The 14,351-nt window shown below is 35.9% G+C and overlaps 1 protein-coding gene across 2 annotated transcripts in view; it reads left to right on the top strand.

The window, feature by feature from the left end:
- The window catches only part of PLPP1 (phospholipid phosphatase 1), an 87,200-nt gene that overhangs the window by 31,229 nt on the left and 41,620 nt on the right, over positions 1–14,351 (top strand). Inside the window, exon 2 of one of the 2 annotated variants that reach the window (XM_045565656.1) lies at positions 3,886–4,040. The exons of the other annotated variant lie outside the window; for it this stretch is intronic. Coding sequence (XP_045421612.1) covers positions 3,886–4,040 — 155 coding nt within the window. The remainder of the gene's footprint in view (positions 1–3,885; positions 4,041–14,351) is intronic. 2 annotated transcript variants of the gene reach the window in all.

The following is a 14,351-nucleotide window of genomic DNA, read 5'->3' as shown; positions in this document are numbered from 1 at the left end:
TGTACTTGAAGGAGAAATGAAGAGGGCAAGTATCCCCAACAGAAGGCTAAACGTGCAGGGATGTAGGGTTTTAACAGCATAGTATGTTTGGGCAACAGCAAAGATTCAGTGTGATTACAACCTTAAGGGCTGAGTGGGGGAGAGTGGAAGGTGAGGCTGAGCATTTAGGAAGGTGTTAGATTGATTGCCCCAAAGGCAATATTCTCAGTACTAATGTTCTTCCACCATAAAGGAGCTCCCTCTCACCTGAAATTGGGAGGGGGAGCTCCACAAACACAACATCTCCACAAATACAACACTGATATCTTTATGAGAAACATTTTTATCAATGGGGACCATCATTCTCTCTACTTCCAAACCCTGAAGTGTCATCTTCAAGATCTGCCTCAGCATTTATGATCCATCCTCAAGTTGCATCATTTCTATATTCAAAACATTGTTCCATGCATCCTTTTATATTTTCGCTATCAACACACTACTTATCACCTAATTACTAGATTATTTCAAAACTATGTCCTTTAGACATTATGGATTAAATACTCAGGGAAATGCAAATCAAAACCACAATGAGATAAACTTTAAAGTTCCAAAACAATAAATGTTGGCATGGATATGGAGAGGTAGGAACACTCACACACTGTTGGTGGAACTGCAAACTAGTACAACCTCTGTGGAAAGCAGTATGGAGCTATCTCAAAGAACTATAATCAGAACTACCATTTGATCCAGCAATCCCACTACTGGGTATTTACCCAAAGGAAAAAAAAGACTTTCTATAAAAAAGACACCTACATTCAAATGTTTATAGCAGCACAATTCACAATTGCAAAGATGTGGGAACAACCTAAGTGCCCATCAATGCATGAGTAGATTAATAAAATTTGTTATATGTATACCATGGAGTACTACTCAGCCATAAAAAAATGGTGAACTAATACCTCTTGTATTATCCTGGATGGAGCTGGAGCCCATTCTTCTAAGTGAGGTATCACAAGAATGGAAAAACAACCACTACATGTATTCATCATTAAATTGGAACTAATTGATCAACATTTATGTGCATATATGGAAATAACATTCATTGGAAATCAAACAGGTGGGAGGCGGGAGGGAGGGGATGGGCAAATTCACATGTAACGTGGACAATACACACGATCTGGGGGATGGGCACACTTATAACTTTGACTCAAATGGTACAAAAGCAATTTATGTAACCAAAACGTTTATACCCCTGTAATATTCTGAAATAAATAAATAAATAAATACTCCTCTTCTCTCTCCCTCTCTCCCCCATCCCTCCCTCTTTCTCTCCCCCTCCCCCATATTTTTAAAAAATTAATTTCTAAAATCCCTTATTTTACCATGTTGGTGATTCTGAACACAAGTAGGCAGTAGTATTTTATTTCCTGCAGGATAATTTCTTTCCTAGGCCAGTATCTTAAACCCATAATCTGTGAATAAACACAAAAATCTCAAGCACACTTAATCCCAGTAAAAATCACAAAATTACAGAATTTGGAGATAATGTGCAGTAAAGAATATGTTTTTCGGCCGGGCACGGTGGCTCACGCCTGTAATCCTAGCACTCTGGGAGGCCGAGGCGGGTGGATCGCTTGAGGTCAGGAGTTTGAGACCAGCCTGAGCAAGAGTGAGACCCCCTGTCTCTACTAAAAATAGAAAGAAATTATCTGGCCAACTAAAATATATATAGAAAAAATTAGCCGGGCATGGTGGTGCATGCCTGTAGTCCCAGCTACTCGGGAGGCTGAGGCAGTAGGATCGCTTAAGCCCAGGAGTTTGAGGTTGCTGTGAGCTAGGCTGATGCCACGGCACTCACTCTAGCCTGGGCAACAAAGTGACACTCTGTCTCAAAAACAAAACAAAACAAGACAAAAGAATATATTTTTCCATTAACTTTGAGTTTTTGTTATGAACACTATGTGTTATACTGAATGAGGTTTTTTTTAAAGGACTGGTCCCCATTCTCTAATTATATCTTCCTTGCCATAATTCTAACCTGTTTGTCTATCTAGCCAGACCACATATTCACTGACTCTGGAAAGAGATAGCCTATTTTGGAATCCTAGTTCCACTACCTACTAGTTTCAGCATTGTCACTCATTTCTTTTAAGCTTCAGTAATTTTATGTGAAAAATGAGGATAGTGATAGTACCTACTTCAAAGGGCTGAGGTAAGGATTGAGTTAACCTGTGTAGCCTACTGCCCCGCATGTGTGAGCACGCAGTGCATGTTGGCTATAAAATGTTGTGTACCTTGAAAACTTCTTGCTCATTCCCTCTGCGCTCTCGTTGATGCAATTCTCATGCTGCCCTTGCCTCTCTCTACCACTAAATGCTCTCCTCATGCTTTGTTATTGCTTGGGTTTTACCTTCTGTTTCAAGTTCATCTCAGTGGCCTCTTCTTTAATAGTCTTTTCTAACTATTCCTGTTCATGTTGACCTCTGAATTGCTATAGATCCCTTTATGCCATTTTAGTAATTAGTCATGTTTCTATTTTTATGGCATATTTTTGCCTTTTATGATGTTTCTTTTTAAATTTGGATACAGTATAATAGAGCTGTGGAATTACTATCATAATCAAGATACAGAATAGTTTCATCACTCCTCCCAAAAACCTATCTTGGTATTTCTTTTTAAACAATTTCTTGAGTATACGTTCTTTTTTGACATGTACAATATAGGTTCTTGAACCTAGTATTTATTTTACATTAATTTGTCTCCCCTATGTATGGCCAAGCCTAGTATTAAGCATATAGTAAGTGAGTAGATGTTTGAATGTTTGAATTGTGTAAAACAAAGCCTAAAAGCATGGTAAATTTGAATATATTAAGAAGCTACTAATTTCAATTATTTAACTTTGGTCTTTCAGGGCCATCTTATTTAGGTGCAAAATTTCAACTGAAAATTACTTCTGTATAACTTGTTAAAGTGGTTTTGGAGGCTGGGCATGGTGGCTCACGCCTGTAATCCTAGCACTCTTGGAGGCCAAGTCGGGAGGATCATTTGAGCTTAGGAGTTTAAGACCAGCCTGAGCAAGAGTGAGACCCCGTCTCTACAAAAAATAGAAAAATTAGCCGGGCATGGTGGCACATGCCTGTAGTCCCAGCTACTTGAGATGCTGAGGCGGGAGGATTGCTTGAGCCCAGGAGTTTGAGGTTTGAGGCAGTGAGCTGTGATGACACCACTGCACTCTACCCAGGGTAACAAAGTGAGACCCTGTCTCAAAGGAAAAAAAAAGTGGTTTTGGAGCCCTGCCAGGGCTAATAAAACCCATTTTTTATTGGTTTTTGGAAAACAAAAGGCTTGGTCCTTTCTATTTTTATTATCAAATATATACTTATGGTTTCTATTTTTTCTAACCCTATTAGTCTAAATTCTAAGGTGAAGCAAAATTTTATATCTTTCTTCTCGTTGACTATATTTGGCTATTATGATGATATTAATTACTAAACTTATTTATAGAATTTTGCCTTTTTTCTTAAATACATTTACATATTAAGCAATTCAATTATAAATTAATTAGTGACGGAGTGCAAAATGGAAAACCTTCCTGTTTTCTCAGCTTTATTTGCCATGGGCCAATTTTGTTCTCCTCCCTGGGGGTTTCTTTCATTGATTGTTCCTAAAATCAGAGGTCAATGCAAGTAAGAAAATTTATCCTTGGATAAAGGTGGGGCTGATACGGGCAAGCAGATGCTGTGTGGTTTCCTCAGTCTTCACTCTTGGGTATAATGGAGAGCGTATTGATTCTTCCCCATAAAGGGCAAACTGTACTTAAGATTTTCAACCCATTCAGTAGACTTTACTTCCTAATGAAGTGAATTGAATTTATTCATGTGTGTCTTTTTTTCCCTTCCCCAACAGCTTCCATGCCTATGGCTGTTCTAAAATTGGGCCAAATATATCCATTTCAGAGAGGCTTTTTCTGTAAAGACAACAGCATCAACTATCCGTACCATGACAGTACCGTCACATCCACTGTCCTCATCCTAGTAGGGGTTGGCTTGCCCATTTCCTCTGTAAGTAAATTAAATAAGTAGGTAGCTATGGGTTTGTTGTGCTGGAGGTTGGATGCAGTGATGGAGTTGGTTGGGGGTAAACCCACAGTGCTGTCTTCACCAGTCTTCATGTGGTAAATGATCGCTTGAGGAATATACCCCCTGTTTTAATCCAGGGGCAGTGTTTTCCCAGTTAAAGGTGGATATTACCCAAAACAACTTGATGTCATCCTGAAGGATTGAAGGATTATAGAATGATTATTTTAGAATGGAAGAGTCCATTTAAATCACTTGGACCAACTCTTCTCAGTATATAAGTGAAGAAACTTGGCCCAGACACTTGCTAAAGCCAGTAAGCTATTTTATGGCAGAGCTGAAATTAAGATTATGCTTGTTTTATCATATTATTAAGTAGAAATTGAGGCCATGAAAAAGGAAAAGATTTACTTATTAAATTCGAGAAAACAAAAACTCAGCAGAAAGATGATAAATGTAAAATAAAATTCTCAGATATATTAAAAGTGTTTCACTGTTAAGTTGTACTATCCTTTAGATAGTTCATCACTTTGTAGGATAATATTGGGTGGGTTTCATTGTTTTAAATAACTGAAAACTTTCGTTCTAGGTTAAGATTTGCAAACTAGGTTAAGATTGGCACTTGGGATATTGTGCCTACTTTCTTTATCCTTGTCTCTCATTCCTAAATCTTACCCTTTGTCCTTCTGTGTGAACTGGAAATAGAAGGGAAGGAACAAGGCAAAAATTTACCTCCTTGAATGTCTGGAGAGTCCAGCAGATCACACCATATTTCTCCTCTGGCCACCTATCTCTTGTCATTTGGCTTCTCTAGATACTTGACTTACAAAACTTTAGTGCCTCAGCAAATTCAGCAGCCTTGTTCAATAAGACTGGCTGGCTTTTCTTTCCCTATTTTGCCCCTAAATTGGCTAAGAATAATAACCTAGTTCTTTGCTTTTCCAGTTCATATATCTGAGCTCATTTTGCCTTTTTGGCTGGCAAATTTTTTTAAAAATGGTCTTCACAGTATTCTGAAGGTGAAGGAGACTTGGATTTTATTATATTCCAAGATGTATTTCTATGAATTTATAATTCTAATTTGATTATAACTACTTTTATGAGAATAAAACAGTAGAAAAGTCTGAGATTTGGTTTGAGATTCATTTTTCCTAAGAAGTAAATCCCACCATAACTGGTAACTTCCATTGGAGCCATCAGGCTTATGAGAAACAATGTGCAGGGAAGCATAAAATACTGCCACTTAGGTGGTAATAGACGGTGTTACTGCACTTGCATGAAGTCTAAGGTAACTGGCTGGGCGCAGTGACTCATGCTTGTAATCCTAACTCTTTGGGAGGCCGAGGCAGGTGGATCGCTTAAGATCAGGAGTTGGAGTGCAGCCTGAGCAAGAGTGAGACCCCGTCTCTACAAAAAAATAGAAAAATTAGCTGGGCATGATGGCACATGCCTGTAGTCCTGGCTACTCGGGAGGCTGAGGCAGGAGGATCACCTGATCCCAGGTTTTGGAGGTTGCAGTGAGCTATGATGACACCACTGCACTCTGGCCCTGGAGACAGAGCAAGACCCTGTCTAAAACAACAAAAAAAGTACAAGGTAGTTGTACTATTGCCAGATAAAGTTTTTTAAAAGAACTGCCCCTATATTTGAGGAGATAATTGCCTGATCATGAGGAAATTACTTTTAGTTATTTGACTTAGTACATTTCATTTTTTTATTTAAAAAAATTTAATTATAGAAATAATACATATCCATATATAAATTTTAAAAATTTATTATAAAGCAGAAAGGAAAAAGAAATAACCTTTAGTTCTGCTACCTGAGGATAACTACTATTAACATTTTGCTGTTATTTCCTTTAATTAGACAGTTTTTATATCATTATGAGCACATTGCAAATTCAGTTTTGTGCCTTGTTTTTAAATTTATAACAAATATTTTTAGGTTATGGTATTATAAATACCAAATCATTTAAATGAATAGCAATAAGGCTAAATTTTTTTAAAAAGCAGTGGAAGAGGACTTGGTGTGAATCTTTAAGTTCTTGGATATTGATTCCTATGAGTTTGCTGTTAGATTTGGCCTGAAAAAATATTTCAACACAAATTTATTTATAATTAAAAAAGTAGTATTTGACCAGTTTCTAGGCCTTATATATGCTGATGGCTTATGGACTAATGCCTTGTGGAAGGGATTGTTGCAAATTCCCAGGATAGATTTATGTATTTGTTTTAAAGTTTATATGTAACATCAGATATAGAAGATTATTTCTATAAAGTAAATTATGTTTAATGTAACTATATATACTTTATAATTTGAGAAATAAGATTCTGAATGATAGAAAAATTTAAATTTTAAAACAGTGACATTTTTACAATCTGAGGTCCATAATCTTTTTTAAAAAATTCATTCTGTACTGTTTCTCCTTTAGCTATCAAGGATAGGGTTTCACTCTGTCACCGAGGCTGGAATGCAGTGGTGTGGCGTGATCATAGCCCACTGCAGCGTCAACCCCTCCTAGGCTCAAGTCATCCTCCCACCTCAGCCTCCCAGTAGCTAGGCCTACAGGCACACACCACCATGCCTGGCTAATTATTTTTTATAGAGATGTTGCCCAGGCTGGTCTCAAACTCCTGGCCTCAAGTGTTCCTCTCACCTTGGCCTCATAAAGTGCTGGAATTACAGACATGAGCCACTGCTCCCAGCCTCTTTTTGGATTTTAATGATCTGCTTTGGATTTGACCCCAAACTTGTTTTTTCCATCCTTTTTTTGGCTTGTGTAGGTCTACCTTCTCCCTTGGCAATTCCTTGTACATTTACTTTTGTAGATTTTTACATTTCTAGGAAAAGGTAAAAGCTGCAATGTGTATGCAAACTTTCAGACTAATGATAGTTAAAGATAAAGTTAGTGTTAACTGTCAAATCCATATGTTGCAATGAATAAGTATACTTTGTCTAGAGTTTAAAATGTATAGTTTGGGGATAAGAAAAATGATCTTTGTGTAATAGGCTATTTTAAATTGACTTGAGTACTGACTGTGAATAGTTGCTTGTCATAGGTCCTGATTACTCTATAGCAACTGTTTAGCAAAAATATTTAGCCTAAAATAATAGCATAGCCAGTGCTTTTCTGTGATCGCCTTATAAAACTCCCAGAGAGAGATTGTGTTATTCATGGTGACCCAAACTGCATCATTACAAACTAGAAATGTATGTGGAAGAATGCTTATCACTTTATATATCTTTTAAATTAATGAGAAACAGATGAATGCCCCAAAGAAAAATGGGCATAAGGCATGAACAGAAAGTTGTCAGTAGGAGAAAAAAATTATCAAGAAATATAAAAAAAATTTTAAATTCTTAAGGTATCAAAGAAGTTCATTTTAAAGCAACACTGAGAACATAGTTTGGCCTGTCCCATTCGCAAAAGAACCTTCCCAGCTTGTCAGGCATAGAAAACAGACAGGTACTTGCCTATACAAACCTGGCAGGGGTATAAATTGGTATTATAAAAAATATAATTTCGGACCTAGAAATTATACTAGAAGCAGTTTATCCTGGAAATAAGTTTTGTGTGGAGAATTAGTTGAAAGACTTCATTACAGAATTATTTTTTATAGTAGAAAATTAGAAGTAAATTAGTTCAGCTGTAGGGGACTGTTTTATAATTTACCTTAGTGATAAAATATTATAATATTAGTTCATTTCATAATTTTTGATTTTTTTTGACATGGAAAGATATTTGTAATATATTGAGAGTAGAAGGGAGAAGAGCAGCAGTAATGGTTCTCTCTCAATAGTGGGTCTATGAGTATATGAGATTATTTTCATTTTATCTTCTACATTTTCTGGTTTTTCCCCTCCATTGCCTTTCAAATAAGAAAGTCTATTTTTATTTAAAAACCCATTAGAAATTATTCCATTTTCATTTTCCTATACCTGAAGTTTAACTATTTTAACCACATAACCATTTTCACATAGTTGTTGTGGAAGCATAACTGTTACGTATGTGGGTTTAGTTTCATCTGTTTCTAAGAAAGTGCCAAAAGAAAAAAAAAAGACCCAAATAGTGATATTTTGAAAATGCCCAATAAATCAAAAATCTGTTCCTTGTCCTGGGGCTCAACAGCCTATGTGGTTGACTAGACTTTCTTAGGAGTGACTGGTTGTCTGTGGACCTCAGTGGATCCACAGATACATACATGACTCCTTGAATGTGGAAAGTTTGTCTTGTATGTTGCAATATGTTATAATTCAATTCTGACATAAACCACCTGGAGTTAGCATCTGACTCCAGGTTTAAGGACACAGTCCCCAACAAGACTGCCCTCACTGTAGTTTTCAGCTGCAAGTTTGAAGATCCCCAGGCCACCCACACTTCTGACCAACCTGCTACAAATTTGGGGGGTTCCCATGACCCTGTCAGGTTCAGTAATTGGCTGTAATAACTCATAGAACTCAGAAAAGCATTGTATTTAAGATTATAGTTTTATTATAAAGGATACAAATAAGGATGAGCCAAATGAAGATACACATAGGGTAAGGTCTAGGGTTTGGGGGCAGTGTGAACACAGAGTTCTTTTGCTCTCTCCCAATGGAATCAGGATGTGTCACCCTCCCAGTACATTGGTGTCCATTGTTTTTATTGGGGTTTCATTATGTAAGCACGATTGATTGAATCATTGGCCATGAGATTGAACTTAATCTCTAGTCCCCTCCCCTCCTTTGAGGTTCAACTGGCTTAAAGCCCCATCCCTCTGATCACATGGTTAGTCTTTCAGGTGACTAGTCCCCATTCTGAGTCATCTCATTAGCATAAACTCAGGTGTGATCCAAGAGGCTCAAGAATAACAAAGACACTCCTATTACTTAGGAAATTCCAAGGACTTAGAGTCTCTCTTCCAGGGACAAAGGCCGGATTCTTTGTTATAGACACCTGTCTCTGTATTTTTTTTGCTTGTAGACATGGTACCTTGAATGTAGTTAAGCACTCAGATATAGGTTTGATATAACTTAATTTTAAAAAGAAGTTTTTTATTTTCCTTTCATTTTGCTAATCCAAGTTTACTAAGGACCTGGAGACTTTCTCTCTAATATGAATTTCTATTGTTGAAAAAAATATTCTGATACTTATAAAATGGTAAAGAAGACTTTATTTAAGACTGTTGCAACAGGGGAGAGAAATTGAGCTCGGCTGCAAATACAAGGACAAGGGCATTTATAGCCAAGGATCAGGGTGAGGGGATCAGTGAATGGAAAATTACTAAGAGGAGATAGCAGGGGTGAGGAGATTCTTGCTGAAATGACCTAACAGGATTCTTGCTAAAGGGAGGCCAAGGACTTAGACATGAAAGATAGGGGATGAGGAACTTGATCATGTATCAAGGGTGATCAGCTATCAAGGGCTAAGGAAATGTTGCTAAGCTGACTTAGCAGAATTTTTGCTAAGATTGGGCTGTGCAAACCAGGCAAGGATAGGCTGGACATTTCCCACTCTCCCACTTTCACCTCAATAGGCAACAAGACAATAAAACTTCACTGGAGTAGGGATGGTCTGTTTTGTTCACCATTGTATCCGTAGTGCAAAGCACAGTGGTTGGCATGTAATAGGTGCCTAATAAACAGAGGAAGAATTTTTTAATGAAAAACTAAGAAATATGAAGTAGAATAAAATTATTTATGTTTTATAACTACTACCATGAAAATTCAGCTTAACTCTATAGAAATATACTGTATTTCCAAGTCACCTCTTAATATCAGATACTTCATTAAAATAACTTTTTAGGAAAAAAAAAAAAGGGACCCAATTATATTGAACATGTATCCTGACTAGAGATATCTTACAATATGGGGAAAATGCCTATTAGAATTGAAGAAATACAATATTGTGGAGGTTGGTTTCTTAGGCTGGAAAAAAGTTTTATTTTCTTGTTTACTTATTCCCATATGAAACCAAATTTCCAATGTACAGCATCATGGAAAGTGCTCATTCTGTCAGTTCTTCCGAGCAATTTTCCCAGCACCCTTTCTTTATATAATTGTCACAAGATAAAATAATACCAAATGCATCCATCAGTGATTTGCTATAATCACAGACATTTTCTTTGTTTAAAACTGTGCTTTTTAGGCCAGGCGCGGTGGCTCATGCCTATAATCCTGGCACTCTGGGAGGCTGAGGCGAGCGGATCGTTTGAGCTCGGGAGTTTGAGACCAGCCTGAGCAAGAGCAAGAGCGAGACCCCGTCTCTACTAAAAATAGAAAGAAATCATATGGAAAACTAAAAATATATAAAGAAAAAATTAGCCGGGCATGGTGGTACATGCCTGTAGTCCCAGCTACTCGAGAGGCTGAGGCAGGAGGATTGCTTGAGCCCAGGAGTGTGAGGTTGCTGTGAGCTAGGCTGATGCCACGGCACTCTAGCCTGGGAAACAGAGTGAGACTCTGTCTCAACAGAAAAAAAAAAAAAAAAGCACACACAAAAAAACTGTGCTTTTTGATTGCTTGAGCTCGGGATTGTGAGGTTACAGTGAGCTATGATCATACTACTGCACTCCACCCTGGGTAACAGAGTGTGACCCTGTCTCTAAAAAAATTAATAAATAAAAAGCACCAACAAAAAACTGTTTTTCATGGTAACTTTGAAAGAAGTAATGTATAGAATTAAATATCCTTCTAACAAAAAAAATGTACTGAATACTTAGATTTGGTATAATAAGTATTTGTTACACATCCATTTTACAGAGTTTTGAAATATCTTGGTAAATTTTATTTTATGTTGGATGAATTTAATGAGAAGAAAAGTTATATAAATACAGTTGGCCCTCTGTATCCATGGGTTCTGCATCTGTGGAGTCAACCAACTGTGGATTGAAAATATTTAGGCGGGAAAACCCAATAAGAAATGACAAAAAGAATACAAATAAAAAACAATACAATATGACTGTTTACATAGCATTTACATTGTATAAGTATTATAAGTCATCTAGAGATGATTTAAAGGATAGTATATGGGAAGATGTATTAGGTTACAGCCAAATACTATACCATTTTACATCATGGCCTTGAGCATCCATGGATTTTGGTATCTGTTTGGGGGATGAGGTGGTAGAGTAGGGCTTGGGGTCCTGGAACCAGTCCCCCACTTATATGAGGGACAATGGTATTGAATGTATGTTTGCTGTTAATAATGAAAACTGAAGCTTTATTAGTTTCACATTAGCCAAGCTTACTAAATTCTATGGTTTTTCCCAAATGATATGGCTTTTTAAGGGAAATACCTGCTTATAAAATCTTAAAAAGCCTTTTTGTGTTAAACAAGTTCGTAGTTTTGGGAGATGATGTGAAATGCTAAGGTTAGGTGGTTAAGGCCTATTACCTTGTGTACTGAATTCAGCTCCACTAAATTAGTAGACATTATCTTTTAACTTTTCTACTGCATATATTAAATATCTTGATAAGTCTGTAGGATTTGAATTGGTTAAATGTTATTCTTAGATCTGAACTCTGATTTTTTTTTTGGAAGCTCTAAAAGCTGTTTCTACTAAATGAGCTTCTTCAACAAATTATTTGTGACAAGAAGACAAATGAAATGAAGATGTTCATTTTGCTACTACCAGGAATTAAGTCTTTTTAACCATTTAAACTTATAATCAGAGTTACATTCCACCTCCTTTCCCTTTTTCAAATGATGTGATTTTTCTGTTTGTTGAACATTCAATTGTCAAAATGGCCAAACATAAATATATTTTTGATGAATATAAGGATATTAATATACACAGTTATTTTTAAGCATATGAAAAAAGTCAAATTTATCTCCTTTCCATTAATTCCTAACCTTTGCTAGTACCAAAATCTTTTTTTCCTCTTTTATATTTATCAGTGAATATACAAAAATGTTAGCACAATGATGTCTGTATTTTCCTATTGTAGACCAAAGAGTTTGAAGATAGAATATCTCAGTATGACTTATTTTGGGAATATCATCTGCCATACTTTAGATAAAAGTGAAATGAAAGCATCTGTGTTAATATTTCATGAATTTATTTTCCTTTTTAATAAATGCTATTTGAACACTCTGAAGATATTATATACTTTACCTTTTTTAGGTCCTAAGAAATTGTTTGTTAGAAATTTTTTTTGTAATTAAAAAAAAAATTTTGCACCTTGGGTTTGGCAGTGAGTTTTTAGATACAACACCAAAAGCATGATCCATGAAGGAAATAATTGATAAGTTGGACTCCAGAGTATTTATTTTGACTTGAGATCATTGGTTCCAACCAAAAAAGAGTACAAGATTGATTGACAAATAAATAGAATAAACTTTCAATTTATAAGATATAATGATCTAGTGAAGACTTGAATTTAGAAAACATAATAGTACTTACAAATTCAGTGCAGGTTTTCAATTTTTATAATTAAAAAAACCAAGGGACTGGAACCTTGTGGCATTTACTCATTCCTGTAATTAAGGAAATATATGTGTGGAATATATTTAGTACATTTTATATAAGGGACCATTGCTATTTTGAAATTTATTGTGCAGTAGACCTTTAAAATATTAAAATTATTTTGGCTCTCTGAAAAACAAAAAAGATTGAATTTAGAGGCATCCTTTAATAGTGAAGATTTTATCTAAATACAATCCCAGAGTCCATTATCTAAAACTCTTGGAGCGAGAACTTTTTGAATTTTTGAAAGCTTATGTGATTCATATGCCATATGTAACACTGCTCAGCAGGGTCTACGACATTACCTCATAATCAAAGACTTTAATGTTTATATAGTGAAAAGTGACTAGTTACAGTAAGTGGGGGTAAATAAAAGTTATATGTTCCTTCATTTGTTCAGGTTAGGTTTTGCCATCAGGTAAGTTCAGGTTGGGTTTTGGTGCCAAATGTTATGAAAGAACTGGGATTTTGAGAGTTTTGGGTCCCTGGATAAGGGATTATGGGCCTTTTAATGAAAGCTGACTTAAAACTATTTAATTTCTTAGCCATGTTATGTGGTTACTTTAAGTAATTTTTAAAATAAAACCCCAAATTTAGTTTTTGTTGAGCATGGCCCATGGTTAAAAGTGTAAGCTTAGAACCGCTTATGTGAAATTACCTCTTTTGTGATTGGAGTGCAGGGTTGGTGATTTAAGCCATAAGAAATACATATGTGCAATGCAGTACAGTGATTTTGAATACTAACTTATTCAGTAATTGTGACGCATGAGCAAAAATAGTGTCCTGGAAAGAAGCCATTCATGAATCACTTGGGTGTTTTTCTGGTTGCTACAAATAGCTTGTACTGCACATCTAGCTTTCTAGAATATCACTTAGTATTTTATTGTAGCAAAATTACTTTGGGCTTCATATTTAAATAAACATAAAAATCTTTCCACTATTTCTGTCAATTACCTTTAAGATTTCATATTTAGAATGAGAATGAGATAGGGTCTTAAGAACTGTAATTTTCTGCTATCTCATGAGCCTGTGTTTCTAACATGACAAGAAATGGAATGCTGTATTACTTGTAGCAAGAAAACTTTGTATATCTGTTTTTGGACTATGATCCCTCAAAGCCAGCTCAGAGCATGGTTTTTAAGTAACCTAATTTCAGAAGGAGGTTCCCAGTTGCTACCTGTCTATTATGGGAGTAGATAGCAACAATGAAGAATGTTTTTAGTCAGATGACTTGCCAGTGGTTGTCTTGGCTTAGAAGGTTGGGTGTGGGGGTAGGTTTTATTATATCTAGGGTAAGGATAAGCAGGAAGTCACTGGCAGGGCAATAAGAGTAGGAAGAATGGTGTAGTGATTCACTGATTTTCTCAGTAGAATACATGGCAGTTTTGAAGTACAATACAATAATCATGTGTTTAATGCACGTGTGTTAAAGCAGATACATTCTTGAGTGTCATTCTGATGATATATCTCAAAGCATCCTTTTAGAAACTATCAAAATTTGAGAGAAAAAAATGAGATTTCTGTGAAACTAATTTCTCTGTAACTTGGGGGAGTATATCCTTGTTTAATTTTAGCAGCGGATTACCTGTTTCCAGTGTGGAAAATAACTCCGTTCTGTGGGACCTGTTAAGGAAATCATTGGGCAAGGAGATGGAAAGAACAACCAGAAAGGCACCCTTTTCATTTACTATATAATTTTGCTATTACCCTTGAAAATATAATGTTCATTGTTTGGTTTAGAATTTTTATATATATATATGTGAACAGAGGGCTCTGTTCTGTCATTTATTGAGTGTTACATATGAAGCACTGTGCTAGATATGTTACAGATTTTTTTCTATCTTAACAG

Source organism: Lemur catta, chromosome 12 (genome assembly GCF_020740605.2).
Source record: "Lemur catta isolate mLemCat1 chromosome 12, mLemCat1.pri, whole genome shotgun sequence".
Taxonomy (NCBI): domain Eukaryota; kingdom Metazoa; phylum Chordata; class Mammalia; order Primates; family Lemuridae; genus Lemur; species Lemur catta.
This window is presented reverse-complemented; position numbering and strand designations above follow the sequence as displayed.